The 22,926-nt window shown below is 35.0% G+C and overlaps 1 protein-coding gene across 2 annotated transcripts in view; it reads right to left on the reverse strand.

The window, feature by feature from the left end:
* Positions 1-2,986: 2,986 nt before the first annotated feature.
* The window catches only part of CUNH21orf91 (chromosome unknown C21orf91 homolog), a 34,403-nt gene continuing 14,463 nt past the window's right edge, over positions 2,987-22,926 (reverse strand). Inside the window, exons 3-5 of one of the 2 annotated variants that reach the window (XM_012444773.3) lie at positions 10,652-11,188; positions 9,294-9,356; positions 2,987-7,669 (exon numbers count right to left, since the gene is read on the reverse strand). In XM_012444773.3, coding sequence (XP_012300196.2) covers positions 7,503-7,669; positions 9,294-9,356; positions 10,652-11,188 — 767 coding nt within the window. In that variant the 3' untranslated portion in view covers positions 2,987-7,502. The remainder of the gene's footprint in view (positions 7,670-9,293; positions 9,357-10,651; positions 11,189-22,926) is intronic. The other variant, XM_012444774.3, reaches the window with a different exon arrangement.

Raw genomic sequence — 22,926 nt, forward strand, 5'->3', positions numbered from 1 at the left:
TCTTGGCAGAATACTTTGCAGTTGACCAACAGAATCCTGTTGGCGCTTATATCCCTTGGACCCAAAGACTTACAGAACTTGGTGGACCCAAAGACTTACAGAGCTTGGTGGAGTTTGTGGCACATAACTAATCTGAAATTTGATGAAAGGTTTAAAATGGAAAATAAGTAGATGCCAAATGGTGAAGGCTTTAAATGCTAAACTGTGGGGACTGACTTTTATTTTTTAGGCAGTGATAATCTTGAAAGGTCTCTTAGCAGGAAAGTAGCATTACCATATCTTTTGGGAAGTAGATTCTAGGGCAGTTTATGGTTTTGAGCAGTTTTTTTTTTCTTTTTTTTTTCTTTTGAGACAAGGTCTTGCTCTGTCACTCAGGCTGGAATGCAGTGGTGCAACCACGACTCACTGCAGCCTTGACCTCCTGGGCTCAAGCAATCCTCCCACCTCAGTCTCTGGCCCACCAAGTAGCTGAGACTACAGGCCTGTGCCACCATGCCAGGCTAATTTTTAAATTTTTTGTACAGAGTCTTGCTACATTGCCCAGGCTGGTCTCAAACTCTTGGGCTTAAGCAATCTACCAGCCTCGGTCTCCCAAAGTGCTGGGATTATAGGCATGAGCCACCGTGCCCATCCCAAAGCACATTCTTAACAGAAAAACTGACATCTGCATTACCAAGAGGCTTAATTTCTCTTCAGAATCTTCCCATCAGATTCAGCTGACTCAACAGGCAGCCCATGTGGCTGAGGGATAGTGTAGATATGTATTGACTCTTAGAAGTTCACTTTTGGAAACCGATTTCATAAGATCTCAGAGTAGAACAATGGACATAGACCCAGTGGAAGAGGTTAGGTTTAACAAGAGTTCTGAGTTGCAAGCTAGAGAAAGCAACTAGTTGACTTAGGCTATAAAGGAATTTATACAATGGGGAGAGATCACCCAGAAGGCTGGAAAACCAGGCAGGAACAAAGGTGATGTAATCAACTACTAGGATCACAGTCCAATGTACACAAGGCAATGACTATTCAAACACCAGATGTCAGGAGCTTACCTGTTGTACTTACTGGATATGGGATAATGATTGTTCCTACTGGATATGGGATAATGACTGTTGTCCCTATTGGTAGTTAGCCATTGATGCCCTCAACACAGACCTTCCCATATCCAGTTTCTTTGCTTCACCAGTCAGAGCGAGGTACCACACATACACAGGTGTTTGAAGTTTTTGCTTCTAGAGGTGAAGGTGACTTGTGCCATCCAAACACTAGAAGGGGATTCAGATGTGGAAGAACAGCAAAAAACCCACAAAACCGAAAAAAAAAATATGGAAAATAAAACCCAAAGATGTAAACTTGCAGGGATCCAACACATCACTTATGTCAGATTCTAAAAGCAAAACCTTTCAAACAGCATTTTATGAATTTAGAGTATTAATATATAAATTATATAAAACAGGCCTTGCTCTGCCTGCAGCTCCCTTTCCTATTCTATGCATTACCCATGTGAGACTTGTCAGCCTCTAAGACCTGCAAAGAATTTCTGGTCTTATAATGACATTAAAAATTAGGGGAGAGCAAACTGTTTTACAAATAGTTTGAAAATTCCCAAGAAGGTTGGGAAACTGAGTATGAACAAAGCCTAATGAATTCAGGCTTAGAAAAGTTACAATGAATTTCTCTTAATATCACTTAGTTTAAGCTAAACAGGGTAACTTCATTTGTGGTCTGGTACTCTTTCCAAACAAGACTCTTGGTCTCCATTTCCTCTCCTGAGAATCAAAGCAGTATGACTATTAGACTTTGAAGAGAATTTCAAATAAAACTGAGATTTTTCTAGTACTCCATGAAATGTTTCAATGCTCAAGCAGTTCTTATTTTGTAATCTGCCTCTGATCTTTTGTACAACCATCTTTATTTCCTAAACTGCTTGTTGCCATAAAAGCATCATATAAATCACCTTAAAAACCGTTTGCGAAAAAAAACTGGTAATATTCAGATTCATAATACTAAAAGTGACTTTGAATACTCTGTTGTATTCCTATTTTAATAATTTTTAAAGCCAATTTAAAAATATTCATATAAGCCCCAAACTAAAAGCAACTCAAATGTCCATCAACAGGTGAATAATCAAATTATAATATATTCATACAAAGGAGCACTAGCCAGCAAAAAAAAAAAAAAAAGCAAATGAACTGTTACTGATCTTTGAGCTAACATGGATGAATTTTAAGAACAAAGCCTGGAACAAATGTGCATATGCTGTATGACTACATTTATATAAAGTTTTTAATGCAGGCAAATGCAAAGTACAGTGATACTGATCAATCAGGCCGGGTGCAGTGGCTCATGCCTGTAATCCCAGCACTCTGGGAGGCCGAGGCAGGCAGTTCAGCTGAGGTCAGGAGTTTGAGACCAGCCTGGCCAACATGGTGAAACCCCATCTCTACTAAAAATGCAGAAATTAGCCAGGTGTGGTGGTGTGTGCCTGTTACCCCAGCTACTCGGGAGGCTGATGCAGGAGAATCGCTTGAACTTGGGAGGTGGAGGCTGCAGTGAGTTGAAATTGTGCCAATGCACTCGAGCATGGGCAACGACAACAAAATCAGAACAATCAGTGGAAGGGAAATGGTTAATGAAGTGACTGTGAAGGGAACCAAAGGGAGTGATGGCTACACAGTTGCATACATTTGTTAAAACTCAAGCAATACAGTTAAACACCTGTGCTTACTGTGTATAAATTACAACCCAATTAAAAAAATTACATACACATCTAGTAAGTCCAGGTATCTTATTTCCTGCTGCTGTATTGGGAGAGAGAGAATATTAAGTATCAGAGATAAGGTAAGATTATAACAAGAAATTAAGAAATTGTCAGATAAGATCATTCTAAGTATAGACTTACTAAACCTGCAAAGCAAAACCCTTCATGTCGACCCACCATTTAAAAAAAAAAAGGCTACTTTTAAAAACATCCACTCAAGCTAGCAGATAACAAAATACTTATTTTATTGTTGTAAAATTAAAAATAGTAGACAAGCATATATAGTTACAGTTCCAAAGCAGAGCAATACAAATATATAAATTATTGCAGTTTTCAAAGAAAATATTAACAGCCAAATAATTGTCTAAATACTTTTTTGAAACAAACTTGGTTTTTACCACAGCAGCTTCATTTTCTTTTTTCTAATGTGTTAATACAATTTTGTAAATTTCTAACACCAGAGAGATTAAGTTCAATGACTATAGTATGTAATACCGTTTTAAAGCAAGATTCACACACACACACACACACACACACACACAGACACACACGAAATGGCATTTAACAAAAGTCACTACTGAATACTTTCTAAACTGCCTCTTTTGGAGGTAGTAGGGTAAAAGAAAAACATTCTAGATGTGTTTGAAAGAAACAAGGTACACACACTTACTAAAATTCCCCTTTGCTTTAGGTGTAGTTAAGGGAAGTTCAACTAATCTTTAAACTTTTTTTGGGGAGGGCAACACTTATCTTCATGATTTTTTGTTTACTTTGGTAAACCTAAAATTGTGAAATAATTAAATATTATTAAAATGTATTAGTAATGTGGACTCAAACTAAAAAGAACAGGAAAAGCATATGTTACAAACTAGATATTTTGGAGACTTGCTATAATATGGTTCATTCATGTCAATGTTACCATAGCCGGAAGTTACTTAATAGGCTAGACTGCATCATAACAAGGTCAATTATGAAAGGATGAAGTGAAATAAAAATACTGAGATGCAAGCATTATAGCCTTCCTCCAAGTTATTTTTATTTTGTGTGAGGGCTCTATTAAATATTCTGGTTACTAAACTCAACCCTACCCCTTGACCACAAAATTTTACCTGGTAAGAATAAACGGTGTTGAGGGTTTTATCTCTTACTAATTTTCACCACAAATTTCCTCAAATAATTACTCCCACCAATCTAATGTTAAAAATACAATCATACACTGAAACAACATAATTATCTTTGCTTTACATCTGAACAAAAAGTAATAAAATGTTTTTACAGAGTATTAAACTTCTTAATAAGTACTTAGTAACAACATTTGTCAGTAAATGAACTGGCATAAGTCAGAAAAAGTGACAATACAAGAATTTTACATGGTACCTTTTAAAATTTTCATGTACATGTAACCCACCTTTTGGTCACTAACCTGAACCTCCTAATAAGCTACACAAATAATTTACTCTTTAAAAAACTCCTACTTAAGTTTAGTGCATTTATATTTTACATTTTATAATTTAATAATGAAAGCAGATTCTTCCAAAACAAAACAAAACCCAAATAGAAACATTAAAACAAATATATCTAAAAGCTTACTTTAAGAAAATGAACAAAAATGGACCAACAAGCCTTATCAGTGCAAACACTAAGGTAAAAAACATATAAACAACATAAAGAAAACACAAAATCATTTTCAGTTGTAAAGAATATGGTAAAATAAAAAACCAAAAAATCTCAAGATGCCTGTCAAGATATATTTGACTATATATTTTGACTATATTTCTGAAATCGCTTTCCAACATGAACTTAATATTGAAAAAATAATCCTTAAATGTATATAAAAATGGGCACTTTGTGGTAAAATGAACATGTATTTTGAAAAACAAGGAGTATGTCTTTGTTCCAACATTGTGCATAGGAAACAACATAACACTAAAAAACACTATTCTGCTGCCTGAATCATCTATTACTGGAGTCTCAAGTGCATGCCTTTCAAAAAAGACTAATTTAGATATTAATATGAAGATCAAAGGATAAGATAATTCCAAAGTAAACATAATTGATTTTTAGCTTAATTGTAAGGTTGAACAGATTTAAAACTTTAAAGAGAACAACGCTGTGTGGTGATCAAAAACACTTTTCTGATTTTTAAAAATCAATTTGACTTGTCTAATTATAAAATTGAACATGAAAAAGATTAGTCTTATCTCACTCTCCTTAATCATATAAGCTCTGAAATTTTAGTAATGGACAACTGGCAGTCTGTTTTGCCACTTTTTAAACAGTAGTACATGAGATTTGGTTCAAAACATCCTCAAAAATTACTAACAACTGTAGAGAACAGCCAAGTACAGAAACCAGTATTTGTGATGTTTCATGTTCTGATGGAACTCAACTCTGTACCTGATACTTACATTTGCTTACATAATAATTGCATATTTGATTAAGAAAACTAACATAGGACTAAATTATAAGGTTACCAAATGTTTGGATAAACTGCTGTGCAAAATAGTTCAACAAAAATATTTTTACCAGAAACTCATCCAAATAAAGTAGTGTGAGTACCAGCACCGCAAAATTTTAAGAGCACCTCTCGTTTGAAGAGCTTAAGTAGAAAAATCTAAATGGAATAAATCAGAGTCCTCACTTAAGACCTCAGTACATGCACACTCTCACCCAGTTGTTCCGTACTTATTAGTAAAGCTATATATTTGTCAGAAAACTCCTTTCTTTGGATAACACTGTTGTATTCAAGACTGCAACTTATGGCTCATATTCTGGAAATATGCTACTACTGATATCAAATGCAACACATCCCAAACTTTTATGACTGTCCCTAACTCATCTAAACACAAACCCAAATGTGTGCAAACACACTGGCCTGCTGATAATTACATTTTCTTATAATTCTTACTGAATTATGCCAAAAAAAAGTAAGTCAAATTTGAAAATGTGGGAACAATTAAGCACTAAGATATTGGCATAATCAGGAAATGTATTTACCCAACTTGTAAGTTCAAATATTTTGATATTGCACACATTTAATTTAAAGCTCATCAAAACTAAGGCAATGTATATCCATACTCCCTGGATTTTAAATTCATTTTTCATGATTCAAAGAATTGAGAAACTGAAAGCATCTTTCCAAAAATTCCCTCCAAAAAGTAATGTTATACTTAAAAAGAAAAATAAAACAAAATCAATGAATATCAATTAATACCCTCAAGCCAATTTAACACTTTAGCATTACAAAAAGTTGTTTTCAACTAGACTGAAGTGTTTCTTTGCTAAGCTAAATACTTTTTGTGTTCAAGAATAAAATCTAACCCAAGCCAGGGTAGGCTGCCAAATTTAAGGCAAATGTCATTTATATCTTTATGCATGAAGCTGCCAAGTTACTGGGCTTTTCTGTAGATACTTTCAAGCAAAGGATCTACTTCATAAATACATTCTAAACACAAGTTAAAAACAGAATTTAGAGCCCATTTTAATTCTGCATTGGTTATAGTTTGTACTCTAATACGTTACTAAAACTTAACTAGCTGTTTGAGACAATCTGCTAGATAAAAACTCTTTGGAAACATCATAGGCAACTTATGAGAACATTCTCTTAATACATAGGCTCAAGTTTTTTTTTTAATTAGGAGTTCTGCTTTTCTTCTGTCAAGCAATTCTTCTATTTCTCTTTAGATTCTAAACTTTAGGAAAATACCTCACAATGCTTTCTTTGAGCACTAATTTCAATGATGGTGATAATACAATTTAGACAGTTTAAGTATTCTTGAAACTTTACCCAAAATGGTACACGAAATAGCCTTACTTTTCAAAGACAGAACAATTTCACAGCACATTCAATTTGAAGATAGACTTTGTATTTGAATCGGAAGTGAGGCTTGACTTACTCTGTCCAAATTCTAATGCATCACAGTCATTGGTGTGAAGCTAAAAATGAAAGAAGTAGAGGAGGCTTTCATTTCTATGGAGACAAGTTGACAAAAAAGCCAGATTAGTCTTTTCTTCCTGAACTAACTCAGAACTGCTTTTGTTAGAAAACAAAATAATGTATTTTATTTACTTGAATACTTGCTTTAAAAAGTTATTAATACCTCTTTTATAAGAGTTATTAGAAGTTAAAACAACTCAATTAAATTGATTTCTAATCCAAAATACATTTATCTTTGGAAAGCAAGGTACAGTTGTAAAAACATTGTATTAAGAGAATAAAATGCAGTGACCTGAAATATGGGTGAACATATTCACACATGATAGTGTAAATAAATATACAGAGCCGCTCGAATACACATTTATAAAGAGAATGGCAAAGTACCTAAAATAGCATTTTTACATATAAAATTTTTATATTAAAATATTGCTCATAATAAATAAGAGGTGATATGAATTCCATTTCCCTCTTAAAAATTATCTTTAAGGAATTTGTTAATCTGTTGTTTTGACAGGTGAATTACATATCATAAAATGACACTGTAACAGTATATTTAAGTAGTCACATGTAATAAAATTTGTTTAGTAATTACGGGAAAAAGAGTCCCCAAATGAGCCAAAATGATTAGCCCTAGAAGACTAGAGTATAATGATCTGCTTTATTTGACCAAGATGTTAAATACTGCCTCACGTTTGGCAAATTTAATGACCATAAAAAAATGGACCACAACTTTCTTCAAACTTCTTCAAAGTTTGCATGTCTGGGAGACCAATAAAGGGTAGGGCATACGAAGCAGGTCTGTTTAGGTCAGTTGTTTATGGGTAGGTGTGACTTCATTCCTGTTCGCCCTACTTGCAGACATGGTAACTTAGAATAGTTCTTCAGAAGCTGTTCAATGGCAACGTGGCGGACATGGAGCTGTGAGGCCAAAGAATCTTTTTCTTGTACTTGGTGTGTTAACTCTTCAAAAACTTCTGTAAAAGATTTAAAAACTTCCGTTTTTAGTATGCAGAAAGACAATGCTATGATTTAAATTTCAAGAACTGAAATCTATGCATTGGGCAAAGTGTCACAATGAAACTGATTTGACACCAAAGAAATAGTTGTGTTTTCTACAAAGCATGCTGGTTCTGATCATCCTAGGAATTCTGTATACTTTACACAGCCAATTGGAATTTGGCTCTCTCTATCAAGTGAAATTTCCGTCATAAGCAATGACTATAGAGATGCACTGCAAAAATGGAGGTTGTTACTACAGCTGAGCCACATTTCTCAATTAGAATCTGTAAACAGATTCCATTAGTATATGATATGATTTATAGATAAGAAGAGCCCATTAGTATTCTGGTCTGGAACCCCCTCAAAGAGGCTTTGGAATCATCAGACTACCAGGAGTTTTGCATCCTTGTTCTTACTCTTATGTGCCTCAAGCAAGAAGCTTTTGGCATCAATTTCCTTTTATGTGTAACATTGATAATGATCTAAGCACTTCACTAGGCTACTGTAAAAATTGAGATATTTGTAAAGTACACATAAGTTTCTACTATTATTATTGTGATTATTTTTATTATTCTGAGAGGCTGTGTGGTTAACCTTTGGAGTTTAAATCCTCAATCTGCTGCTGACTGGATACATGATCTTTGTAAGCAACGCAGTATCTCTGAAGTACTGAAAAGGAGAAAATTGGGGAATCTGAACATTAATTGTCAGTGTTAGCATCATATTGATGATGTTAAGGAATAATTAACTTTAGATGATGTGATAATGAGACTGTGACTTTTTAAAAAAGTTACTTTTAGAGAAAATCCTAAACTATTTATGGACAAAAACAATGTGCTAACTGGGATTTGTTTCAAAATAATCCATGCTACAGGTGATGCAATGGTAATGGATGCAAGTAGAGATGATTATTATTATGCCTTTGATGACAGTTGAAGCTGCTGAAGATGCTTAAGGGGTTTATTATACTAGTTTCACTACTTTTATAGATGTTTGAAATTGTTTATAATTAACAAAAATGACTAATATCACATGCCTTAAAGAACTGTTTGGGAGTATGCCCCCATAATGCCTGGTGTCACAGTAGGTAGTCACTAAAATGTTAGTAAGAGGTAGAGATTGAGTTGCAGTTTCCATTTCCACTTAGAAAAGAAAAACGTGGCCAGGAGCAGTGGCTCACAACTGTAATGCCAGCTCTTTGGGAGGTTGAGGCGGGAGGACTGCTTGAGCCCAGGAACTTGAGACCAGCCTGGGCAACATAAAGAGACCCCATCTCTACAAAAAATAGAAAATTAGCTGGGTGTAATCGTGCCAGTAAGTCCCAGTTACTCAGGAGGATCACCACCACTATATTCCAACGTGGGTGGTAAAGCAAGATTCTGTTGCCAAAAAAAGAAAAAAAAAGAAAAGAAAAGAAAAATGTATTTCCTCTGCAATTGAAAGTTGTTTCTTTCTTATTCTTTTTTGCTCTGGAACTCTAACAGATCTGAATATCTCATTTCCAAATTTAAATGTAGATAAAGCCAATGGTGCACTATCATAGGTGATTTTCTATGTCAAAATTTTCACACACAAAAAAGCATTGAGAGTGATTCTTACCCTGGATTTGCTGTAGGAGCTTTGCATTCAGTTGCTCTACCTCACCAAGAGTCATCGAATCCACTGAAACATGAAAATGTATTCACTATTACCACAACAACCTAGGCAAACACGCTGCTTACATTACCAACACAATATCCTAGTTTTAAAAATTTGCATTTAACTGCCAACACAACACTCAGCAGTACTCCAGTATTCAACCATTAGCTCTCCTAAGCGTACAGTAGAAGTTTTCAAATCCTGACCACAACCCGTGGTAAGAAAATTTTATCTTTATTCTTTTTTTGAGACAGGGTCTTGCTCTGTCACTCAGGTGAGAATGCAGTGGTACAATCAATGGCTCACTGTTGCCTCAACCTCCTGGGCTCAAGTGATTCCTTCTATTTCAGCCTCCCTAGGAGCTGGAACCATAGGCATGTGCCACCATACTTCGCTAATTTTTTAATTTTTTGTAGACAGAGGGTCTCACTATGTTGTCTAGGCTGGTCTTGAACTCCTGGGCTCAAGTGATCCTCCCATACTGGCCTCCCAAAGTGATGGGATTATAGGTGTGAGCCACTATGCCTAGCCAGAAACATATATTTTTTTTAATCACTGCCAGTGTACCACCACCCTTCACTGAAACAAAAGTTCCACCAAAAAAGTACTTAGTAGTAGGTCCAATGAATTGTTATCTCCTATTCTGTTTTAGTTTTTAAAAAAGTGTTAGTCACGACCCATGAAGCTGATTTTGATTAAGCATTACACAGTGTATAACCTACAGTCTGAATAATCAATTTGTCTATCTAGATATACAATCTTAAAAAGATACCAGAGGTTCCTTCTGGCTCTGAAATCACGATTTCAAGACAAAATCACCTTAGCTTCTCTATGTTTTTATAGAAACAGATGTAGACAGAATGAGTCACCCCTTCTAACTTTACAATAACTGCACACATTACCTTTGGCCTTTAGTAAAATGTCAGATTTTTGCTTTTGAAATGCCACCACCAGTCAATTAGTATTGTAGGGATTAGCAATGTGACAATGTGTATTAGCCAATAGACAAAGTTGTAGTTCTAAACTATACGAGTCCTAGATGTTCCAATTCACAGTTTGTTGATTCTATTTAGTGTAATCATTTTAAATGGCACAACAAACAAGGAAACTGCCTAACTTCAATGCTTAGAACATAGGAGAATTCCAGTGAATGAAAAGTTTTAAGATATCTCATTTTTGCTAAGGTGAACCTGTTATTTAAATACAATGTTTACCAAATCTACAATTCCACAGCAAAATTCTTGAGCCATTATACAGTTATACAAATGTAAAAAAACCCCAAACCACCCAACTTTTACTTTTCTCCCCATTTTACTTACATTCCTCTCTGCTGTAATGTGGATGCTGGGTCTGGACATTAGCCTCTGGACTAGAGATTGTCTCTTCTTTGTTCTGTGCCTGGTTGCGACTATGAGGCCACAGTACACTGTTATGACATAAAGTGGCACCTGAATCTTGTAACATAGCAAGTCCAAAGTCTGTATTTTCCCTCTGCTCCAAAATTCTTTGTGTACAGTTAGAGATGCCACCTGCACTTCCATCTACCCATTTTGCAGAATATTTTGGTACTTGGGAGTCAAAGTGTGGAAGTAATTTTTCTTCTGGCTTATGCCTGAAATTAAACAGATGATGCTGGGGGTTTTTAGAACATTCAGAATCTGAATCCAGATCCTTATTTTGTGCATATTGTACAATCCAGTTTATCTTCTTACTCAAAATGGTTTTGACTTCTTCATAAGTACTTTTTGAAAGCTTAGATCGAGGACAACCCTGGTTTGCAATTAAATGGTATTTTTCAAAGCAGTCTTTATGGCCCCTTAATGATTTGGTGTGCAAGAGATTAGCCTTTGGTACTCCTATGGAAGAAAAAGAGATACAGAAGACTTGAAGAATTGTGTTTTCTTCTTTAAATCACTTTAAGAATATACGAATCTTAGTAAAATCAGCGTCCTTGATAGTCTGTGAATTAGAAGAAAAATGCTAAAGAATATCAATATTAATATACAATGTGGCCTAATAATTTCTGCTTCAATTTAACTTATTATATTCAGTAATATTAAATTCTTATGAATAGCAGAACCTTTCTAAGAACTTAATTATTCAATTTTAATCTTAGTCCAGAGATGTTACTGCACAATATAAAAAAATACTACTGAACCCAGCAATTTACCTTTACAAATTCTTGGCCTTTACATTATAGTGCTTTCTTCATTAAACCTTCTGAAGTACACACTTGTAAAAATGTCTATAATATTATAAGGTTTAATAACAGAAATGCTCAACAAGTTTTTTTTTCCCTCCAAAACACAGTAAATTATGTTCCTAAATTATGAGTTATATTTACTGGAGAAAAATAAACCAGAACCAGAAAATTACAAATTAACAAAAGTCAAAAATTCAATAAACTAGTCAGATTTATTTTTTAAGAAAAAGCATCTAACATTTTTCATGTTTCCATTTTATACTTACTAAAACCTTATTTTATCTCCTAGAAAAAATGCATTATACACAATCATTTTTCATATAGCTGTAAATTCCATCTGTCAAGATCCAATAGCCAGTAATTCCTCAACTCACAAATATTCATTATATACCATAACAGAAATATTACTTTCATATCTCCCAACTTAGAAGAGTGTAAGTATGCAGATACAACCTCAATTGTTTTTTAAAAATACAGAATACATTTTCAAATATAAAATACATTTCAAAATATAGAATATATTCACACATTTTTATAAGTTCAAACCATATTATTAAAGTCAAACAGTGCTACTTTTATATTGAAGGTGAATCAGGAATGTAGACCTGAACATTTCTGTCTGTCAGAACTAAACAGTTTAAATCTGCTTAGCTTTTTAAATGGAGTAAGTGGAGAGCCACTCAGGAGCTAGTTTAAAAAAAAGTTTTAGCTGATTCATCAGAAAAAATACATTCTGTAATTCATCCTGTGCTTTTGAAAACACTGAACTCACAGTGATTTTATTACGTAAACTCCAAAGTCTGCTAAAAGAAAGATAATGAAGCATTTGCACTTTAATGGTATGAAATCAAGTATTAACATACTTGGGAATATTAATGTTTTTTTTAAAGAAATATAACATCAGCCAATGGTGGGACTTGGTGAGATTGTCAAAACCAAGTGTTAAATTGGTTATCAGTTCCCTCAACAGTTACTGTAAGCTATGTGAACACACCTCTAAAACACATTAATATTATAAACACTTGTAAACAACTGCTCTCACGAGGTAAACTCAAATATCTGAGCCTCGTTTCTTCCAATTAGCACAAAAATTGCTAGAAACTTAAACAGAATTTAATACACATTTTATTTATCACTTTATTCCTTGTACTGCAATTGTGAGCACGTATACATTTCTGCCAGTTATTACCAGATTAGGTCAAATTTCCAGCAACATTAGAATATGTACAGGATAATTCTCAAAGCTTTATTTGATAATAAAGTATACATCTTCAAAACTGGGTAAATTGCCATAAAAAGGAAACTCACAAGCCCTGCTTTATTAAAAGTTTTATTATTACACATTTTAGATAATAAGACAAAAATAGTAGTAATCACAAGTTATACACAAAAGGAAAAATGGTTGCATTCTGTTATTTGATTCCAATGCTTACTTTTCTGGGAAACGCCAGTATGCAGAGAGAACCTGAAACTTGCCTATTACTAATTGTAACATTTATTAAAGAGCTCCCCTATTCTCTGCAAACTCTTTTAGGTCTTGTTGCCAACAGATGGTTAGCTAATCCCTCAAAACAGTAAATGGTCTCATTCTCAGTCCACTGCCTCAGCTCTATGTAACAATGATTTAGTTGAATATAAATATAGTAATTTATAAGTTTCTCCTCCAATTTATATGAAATGAAATTCTTCAGCATATAAAAAAGGTTGTGAACTAGGCTATAGAAAGTAATTAATATTTATTGTTAAATTTTGTAGGTTTTTTAGCATTTATACAGAAACTCCAGAAATTATATTAAAACAAGATGAAAAAGTAATTACATTAAATAACTAATTCTCTGATGTACTCTAGAGGTTCAACAACAGGTAAGTATAATAGATATCTATCTGAACAATAATGTGGACTTGTAAAGTTTTTAGCCACTGTTTCTTCTTAATGTTTCATGTAATATAATTTCCACTTAGATATACCTACTGGCTCCTCAAACTCACCTTATTGAACATTAACTCCTCTTCCTCTTTCACCACACAACTCTAAAGCTGATCCTCTTACTGAGTATGGCATCACCAACTACTCAAGGAAGAAACCTGGGTGTCCTCCTTGCAAGCTTTTCACTCCCCACAATCCTGGATGTTTTGCTGACCATCTTAACAGATTTCTCCCCCATAAAATATAGCACCTACAAGATCTTAAATCCTTCTGCTTCACTCCAGTACCACCCCCACTACAAATGTGGGTCATGATTATCATCCCCTCCTGTCTAGCTCTCATTTCTCTTAAGAAGCCTTACCTAACCCAAACATCTGAGTTTATCACACCAGATTTTAAAATTGCCTCTTTCCTGGCCTGTATTTCTGGCAAATGTACTTTTTGTGAAAAGTACAGACCGTATCTATCTTACTCATATATATTCTCAATGTCAAAATGCCTGGCACATAGTGGGTATTCAAAAGCAGTTAAATGCATAAAAGAAAATTAAAATTCTATTTTAAAACAGCAAAAACAAACCAATTATCACTCAAGGTCCCTTACAAGGTCTCTCCTAGCAAAGGAACCAGAATGTGCAGTTCTGCCAGGCTGCTCAGTCAGTGGGTAACTAAAGGCATCTTTCAGTGAAGTTACTCCTATATTTAGTCTAATGGGCTATTAGTCTAAAGAACTTATCAGTGGCACTGATACAGAAATGGCATTCCTGTGGCATCATTCAATCTGCCGAAGAAAATCATGAATTTCTACTCGATTATATATTTTTAAAATAGAAATTTACAAACAGAACATATACTAGAAGACTGTTTTATGTTAACTGTAGCTCATTCATTTAGATATGTAGCTCTAATTTCTTTAGTTATGTCAGTTATACTAAAATTCAAAAACCTGACTAGTTTTTAAAGTTCAATTGGAAACATTTGTTTTATAAGCATATTTAAAAACATCCCGCATGGCAGTAGCAGAGGAAACAAAAACTTCAAAGAATATAATACACTGACTACCTCATATACTTGAAAAAAATTACTTTTTAATCTAGAAAATAATGTGAATAGTTCACTTAATGTGCATTGGTAATACACATACCATTTTATAAACTCTTGAAGTGATTTATTTATTTATTTATTTATTTTTACCTCACCAGTTCAAATTATTATAGCAGAAACAACCACTGCTATTATCAAGAGATCCCAGTGAGTTTCCCAACTGACTTTTCAATTTTAATTGCATTTACAAGTGTAAACAGCTCTGAGCACTAATTTGTTTCCTAAGCAGCTTTTGAAAGGGAATGAATCTAAATGCAATACAATCAGTTGATACTTCTGAGGAACTGAGTTATAAGAATTTCCAAACCAGTTCAACCAAGACTGCACTATAATTTCCTTGCTAATAAAAAATTTGAAGGCCAACACATTAAGACATTTCAAAGATATCCATGTCACTTTTTTTTTGGTTATAAAGTCATTATTAACGAACCAAGACCTTAACTGACAACCAAAAGTCTTAATCTTATTATTATTTTTTAAGCATGGGTTTCTCAACAGATGCTGGAAAGGATGTAAAGAAATAGGAACACTTTTACACTGTTGGTGGGTTGAACTAATGTTCAACCATTGTGGAAGACAGTGTGGCAATTCCTTGAGGATCTAGAACCAGAAATACCATTTGACCCTGCAATCCCATTACTGGGCATATACCCAAAGGATTATAAATCATTCTACTATAAAGACACATGCACATGTATGTTTATTGCAGCACTATTCACAACAGCAAAGATTTGGAACCAATTAAATGTCCATGAATGATAGACTGAATAAAGAAAATGAGGCATATATACACCGTGGAATACTATGCCGCCATAAAAAAGGATGAGTTCACGTCTTTTGCAGGGATATGGATGAAACTAGAAACCTCAGCAAACTAACACAGGAACAGAAAACCAAACTGCATATTTTCACTCATAAGTGGGAGTTGAACAATAAGAACACAGGGACACAGGGAGGGAAACATCATACACAGGGGCCTGTCGGTGGGGGGCGGTGGGGGGTTAGGGGAGGGAGAACATTAGGAGAAATATTTAATGCAGATGACAGGGTGATGGGTGCAGCAAACCACCATGGCACGTGTATACCTATGTAACAAACCTGCACATTCTGCACATGTATCCCAGAACTTAAATAAAAAAAAAGTATGGGTTTCTTCTGGTTAGAGGCTATTTAGAAATTTATATAGGCTGCATTTCTGTAGGAAGGGTAGTATTTTTAAATACTACTATTAAGCTGTTTCCATTCAATAATTTTATTTTTGTTTTATCTTTTCCCATTTTATCTCTGAGTTTTTATACTATTCTTCTATACTTTCATAACCCTCCCTCTAACCCCTCTGGCATGCTATCCCCACCTCTAATCTTTAAGTTACTCTTTAAAATAAATTTGCCTTAAGAAAATCTGGTTAACTAACTCCATCCTAAAAGTGCAAAGGCTATTCAAATGTTTAGATGTTTGGCTCTAGTTATCACCATTACTCTCTCAATTTTTTTTTTTTTTTTTTTTTAAGATAGAGTCTCACTTTGTTGCCCAGCCTGGAGTGCAGTGGTACAGTTTCAGCTCACTGCAACCTCTACCTCCAGGGTTCACACAATTATCCTGCCTCAGCCTCCTGAGTAGCTGGGACTATAGGCACTCACCACCACACCCAGTTAATTTTTGTGTTTTTAGTAGAGATGGAGTTTCACCATGTTAGTTAGGGTGGTCTCAAACTCCTGACCTCAAGTGATCTACCTGCCTCAGCTTTGAAAAGTGCTGGGATTACTGGTGTGAGCTACTATGCCTGGCCCACTGTTACCCTTTTAAAAGAATGATTAAATGATTGTATTTAATTTGCCGACTGTAGGACATTTTTTTCTAACAAAAATGATACTCCAGACGGAACTAAAAAAACCCCACAAACACCAAAATACTTATAGTTCTACCACATGTCCCATCATCCTCTGCTTTTATCCCTAGCCTCTTGAAGAAGACCTGATTTATGATTTGGTAGTAATGAGTAAGCTAGACAATCTTTTCTAGATGATTCACTAGCTGGTCCCGTCAAACAGCACTGTCTTTCAGCTGTCTACACTGATGCTGCATGGCTTTATACTTCACACATTCTTGAACCATGTCATCTGACTCCCTTACACATTTTGTGGTCAATCAATCAGCCCATATTTTGAATTTGATTACATATTCTATTTCCCAATCAAATGACTGGCTTTACATAATTGGGTGCTCCACAGGGAGAGCAAATACAATACAACCACCAGTGGACGTGACATTGTAATATGCAGTATCACATCAGTAGGAGACTGGAAAGCACTAAGAAAGCAAGCACTCCAACTTTTACCTCAAACTTTGAGCAGAATTAGGGAACTGGGAGTATGGGTTTGCTAAATGGTGGGTTTATGGGTTCTTTCTTAATGTTTAAATGAGGCAAGAAAAATTAATTTAAGTTTCTGGTTAATGTGCTGTGAAAAAATTTTAAGCAGATTTCCTTAAAACATGATAAAACTTATTTGTGCAGTTTTGCCTCAAAGTATTTTTTGGCCAGATGTGGTGACTCATGCCCGTAATCCCAGCACTTTGAGAGGCCAAGACAGGTGGACTGCTTGACTCCAGAAGTTTGAGAGCAGTTTGGGCAACATTGTGAAACCCGATGTCTACAAAAAAATACAAAAATTAGCCCAGCATGGTGCATGCACCTGAAGTCCCGGCTACTTGGGAGCCCGATGTGGGAGAATTACTTGGGCCTGGGAGGCGGAGGTTGCAGTAAGCCGTGATTGCGCCACTATACTCTCTGTAGCCTGGGCAACAGAGTGAGACCCTGTCTCATAAAAAAAAGAGAAAAACTTTTTATGGAGGCTCACACTTTACCCAGCGTAAATAATTTTCCAAGATTAGAGGTGTTTTTTTGTGTGTGATGATCTTATCTTGGGTGCTGAGAAAGGGAGTATAGGTACTTGAATATGTATTTGTTGTTTGTATTAAGTAACAGTAGTCTTGTGCTTCTTTAAGCAAGTGTTCACTGTAAAAATGGGAGGGTAGCCAAATTCTATCTTATTAGGAAAGAAAATGGATTAAAATTTACTTATTTTTGAGGAGCAGACAATCATTCCTGATGAAAAGATTAAAGGAAAAGCCCTGTGGGTAGAGGTGGCACTCCCACAGACTGAAAGCTGGATTCATACTGTAAATTTTGTTTAGCCCACAAATATTTTAAAGAGAAAAATTAAAAACAAAATGAGAGGATCTGGCAGGAACTGACTGCTGAACAGGGTATATACTCTTCAATTCCAAATAGTTCTTCTTATTTCCTTAATGAAAGCACATGTACTTGTGACCCTGCAGGCTCCAGCTCCATGTCAGGTCACCTTTACTGTACTGCGACTAGGCTGGATTGCTGCAGTGTAAATACTATTTGCCCCAGTGATGGTTTGGTGCTCAATTCGACTAGACAACTATGTATTTGATGGGCAAGCAGTAGCTAAGCCATAATTCAAGAAGAGTTAATACCATTATATCTACTGCCAAGTACTGCCACTTAGTAGGAGGATGCTCAGTTTGTCTATCCTGACATATGACCAAGGTAGAAGATTAGACTGAAAGTGGAAAGGCAAGGATGAATAGTTGGAGTATCTCCTTCCTTCCTAAACCCACAACAGGACAGGCATCTGCCTCTTAAATTTTTTTATCAGCTGTCCTAGGTACCTTAGAAAGTACTGTGATAAAGAGTACCTCATTTCCTTGCCCTCATGCCTTTAGCTAACTCAGGAGCCACTTAAATGATTTAAATAGAGTCTGCCATATTCAAGTACCCAACATACCATTTAAAAATAAAAGGTAACTGCTTATCTCTGCATTGGTAGCAGACAAAATATTGGCAACCATATGAAGCCAATCAATATACAGATGGGTTCAGAAACTTGCTTTCCCATATTTTGAGAATTACTGCCCTAAACAAAGATTTATTAATGTTGGTCTTTAGATGGAAGATTTCAGCTTAGAGATGTGCATGCCATTTAAAAGTTCCTGTGTGTGCTAAGGATTAAAGCAGTTAATTAAAGCAGCTTAATCTAATAAATGAATTGTAAGGGCAAATTTCAATAAGCTAAGAGTTCACAGAGACAATGATAAACCTTACCCTCAACCAAGGATGCCAGAGCAGAGCTGAGATCTTTTATTGATAGAGGTAAACATTGCAAATGACTTGTCAAAAAGAAAACCTCTCCCAGTGAATTTTGCTTTTTTATTCTAACAGTTGGAAAATTGGGAAAACACACCTACAGAACAACTGTTTATTACTAAACAGGCACAAAACTAATCCAAACTCAATTCTACTCCTTAATGTAGCCACCTACTTTTTTTTTTTTTTTTTTTTAACACTAATGCCCAACATAACTTTCTGTGATGATGGACAAGTTGTATATCTGAGCTATACAATATGGTAGCCACTAGCCACAAATGGCTATTTAGCATTTGAAAAGTAGCTAGTGTGACTGAAGAACTAAAGTTTTAATTTTAATTAAAATGAACACAATGTGGCTAGGCTACTGAATTGGACAAGGCAGCTTGTCTACAGGTAACTAAGTAAAAGTGTACTTGGAAAGAGAACATGGATAGAAACTACCAGTTTCTTTTAAAATCATACTGAGAAATCAAAATTTTTTAGATGGAGTTTTACTCTTGTTGCACAGGCTAGAGTGCAGTGGTTTGATCTCGGCTCACTGCAACCTCTGCCTCCCAGGTTCAAGCGATTATCTTGCCTCAGTCTCCCAAGTAGCTGGGATTATAGGTGAATACTACCATGCCTGGCTAATTTTTGTATTTTTAGTAGAGATAGGGTTTCACCTTGTTGGCCAGGTACACATCAGTCAGTGTACTGATACATCAATATGGGATATTACACTCACCACAGCACAAAATAGAAAGCTAAATTTGTTTTTCTGGTAAAATAAATCAAATTTATGCTATAAGGTTTAAATGGTACAATCAATTAACATTATGTTATAAAAAGTTTCAAGCCAATAATCTAATGGACCCAAGTAAACCTCTCCTTGTTCCATATTCCCCTGAAGGCTTTAAGTGAAGGTACTGACATTAATTCTAAAAAAAATTTGTGCATGAAACTGTCATCAGACACCTAAAAAGCTATGCAAATTAACTATAATTGAATTACTAGTATTAAATATCTACTTACATGAGGCATATGGAGACACCGACTTACAGCAAAACAAAAACACAACAAAAGTTTCCTAATGATAGACAAGGTTAAAAAGATGTTGCTTGAAAGATAACCTTAAAAATGCCTTTATCATAATAACCAGATTAATGAGGGCACATTATGACGAAGCAAATTTAGGGTTTGAAAGCAAGAAATGTGATAACTCTGTCTCTTTACCCTTCATCTCCTGAACTGTCACCTGTTCAACTTAAGTTCTGAGAAAGTGATCTATTTTCTTGAAAAATAAAATGAAAAGCTCATCTGTAACTATGAAACCTAAGTTTTGCAACTCAACTTCTCTGCATATATTTGAATCACTGTTTCTGAAATTCTAGTTAATTATTTCTTAAATAAATACTTTATAACAGCATGTAATGGAAATATGCTAGATAGTGAATTTGAGGCATTTAGAATTCAATTACTACAGAAGGTAGTAAATGGTAAAAGTTAAGGCTGATTTGAGAAATGATCACTGCAACTCAACCAACCATTTGATAAGACTACAGCTAAAAATAAAAAATGCAGTAATTGATGAATCACATTGCAAAATGCTAAAACAGAAACAAGAAATTACAGTTCAGCCGGGTGCAGTGGCTCATGCCTGTAATCAATCCCAGCACTTTGGGAGGCTGAGGTGAGAGTATCACCTCAGTTCAGGAGTTCGAGACCAGTCTGACCAATATAGTGAAACCCTGTAGAGTTAAAAAAAAACAAAAAACAAAAAAACTTTGATCTAAACAAAGGGGTTGGAGAACTAAGGTACAATACATTTTTTCCATAATGTAAAATAGTTTTTAACATAATGGAATACACGGCATCAATTAAGTAGTGGAAGAAAGACATTAAAACAAATGACAGGACTGCAAATTGGGGCATCCATTTGACCCATAGTCTACCTTTGAGAATTTAAGCTACCTACAATGGGAATTTAATCAGATGAGCAAAAAAGATGAATGTAGAAAAAGATTTTAGTACTGGAAATTGAACACAAGCTAAATATTCATCAATGGAAAACTGGTTAAACAAATTATGGTACAATGGGATACAAAAAAAATGATGTAGACAAAATTTTACCTGTTAACAGAAAAAAAGATGTTCCTAATATATTACATGAAAGGTCTAATTATTAAATGGTATATACAGCCTCATTTCACTTTTTAAACACAAATGTTTAAACACAAAAATGTTTTCAAAACATTGTTACCCTCTCCCCACATGCTGTACTGCAGAAAACTTAGACTACCACAAATATTAAGAGAGTATGAGTAAATAGGTAGAATTATGAATCTATCTTTTTGCTTTCTGTATTTGGTTTTCTTATATTAGGCATAGTTTGTTTTTTAAGAAAATAAGGAAACTATTTTGAGAAAGAATCTTTTATCCTTTTAAGTAGTGAAAACTTAAAAGATTGAAGAAATGTCTGTGAAGAAATGCTTTTTACTTTAAGAAAGAACACAGTGTTCTTTGGTCTAAGACAAATTAGACTTCAGATATTATATGTTACATTCCAATGAACTAAGTTAAACAAAAAGATTAAGACACTAAAATGGTAAAAGATATGCATTCCTAAAACATCCTAAAATTCTTTTTATTTTGGTTCTAAGAATCCTCTTAGGTTAAGAATGTATCTAGCAAAGAAAAGTATGTAACACTAAAATGAATGCAGCCCACTTCCCCCCAAAATCACCACCACAGTAGTTTTATCTGGAATCCTTGCTGGAGAGCCAAAGACTACAAAGGGAGTGGAGGAAATAGGTTGATAATTGAACAAAATCCATACCATTGAATGAATGGATTTGCTGGGCACCTACCAAATGAAGAAATGAGGAAAGCTAGAGCAGAAAAACCTATTGAAAACCTCATCATTGAAAGGTTAACTCAGGACAAATTTGAACATCCTCAATGTGTATAGAACACTCAATTATTTTGTTAATGAAGAAGCTGTTCAACATACAAACCAATCACAGCAATACCCTTAATATCGTATTTCATCTTTTCAGACAAGATGAAAACAAAACTCTTTTAAATTTCTGTTTCAATGAATACTAACATTTGCATCACATAGTTTACCTGTATTTACACAGGGTTCCTATATTCATCATCTTTTCTCATCCTCACAGCATCCCTGTGACACAAGCAATGATGTTATTTATTATCTCCTCTCATTTATTATTACAGGTACTCCAAAAGATAGGCAGCTGCAAACAAGGAGGAAGGAAAGTAAATGATGTTTAGGACAGAGGGCACTAGATAAGCAAAGGCACAGAAGTGAGACAGAAAGAAAGGGAGAGACTGAAGGCAGGAGAGCATGACTGGCTGTAAAATGCCTCTGGAGGGTAATGAAAGATGAAGGTGGCCAGTTAAGCAGGCTCCTGGTCATGAGAAGAATGACATGCCATGTTAGAGAGTTAATAATTAACCTGCAGAAAATGGCAGACAATGATTTAAGAGTTTTATGTAAACGAGATGGCATGATCAAATTTGTACTTTAAAGATCTTTATGGTGGTACTGAATGAGAAGTGTTGGAAGTGAGGAGTAGGGATGGGGGAGAGGATCAGGCCTATGAAACCAATTAAGTGGTTCTTGAGGTAATACAGGTAAGAAGAAATAATGGCTTGGACTAAGGTGTAGCAGAGAGAATGACAAGTAGGGAACAAACTGGAGAGAATCAGTATGATTCAGAGACAGATTACATGGAGAGGGTGGACAGGAGAGAAGTGCTGAGGCTTGACAGAGCTGTTGCTAGCCCAGAGTTCAATTTACCTTTGCAAATTGGAAAACCATCCCTGATAGGGCACACAGCTTGAAAAGGAGACATCAGGATAGATAAGAGCCCCAAATCATCACTGCACCTAGAGAACTCTCCATGGTTCCTGAAGAACCTGGTCCTTAGATCACCAGCATAAGAGTCAGCCAAAATTCTTGTTAAAATTCAAATTCCTAGTCTCAACCCTAGACGTCTAATGAATCAAAATCTCTGGGAGGTCAGGCGTGGCATTCTACATGAATCAAGGATGAAGGAAATATAAAATGCATGTGTCTATGGAAGAAGATTAATTTAGCTCAAGAAACTTCAGCTCAACACCTGAAAAATGTCTACATGGAGAGGCCTAGCAGGTAGGATATATGAGTCTGGTGCTCAGAATAA

This window comes from Aotus nancymaae, unplaced genomic scaffold (assembly GCF_030222135.1).
Source record: "Aotus nancymaae isolate 86718 unplaced genomic scaffold, 86718_ANA_hifiasm-v0.15.2.pri h1tg000022l_1, whole genome shotgun sequence".
Classification (NCBI taxonomy): domain Eukaryota; kingdom Metazoa; phylum Chordata; class Mammalia; order Primates; family Aotidae; genus Aotus; species Aotus nancymaae.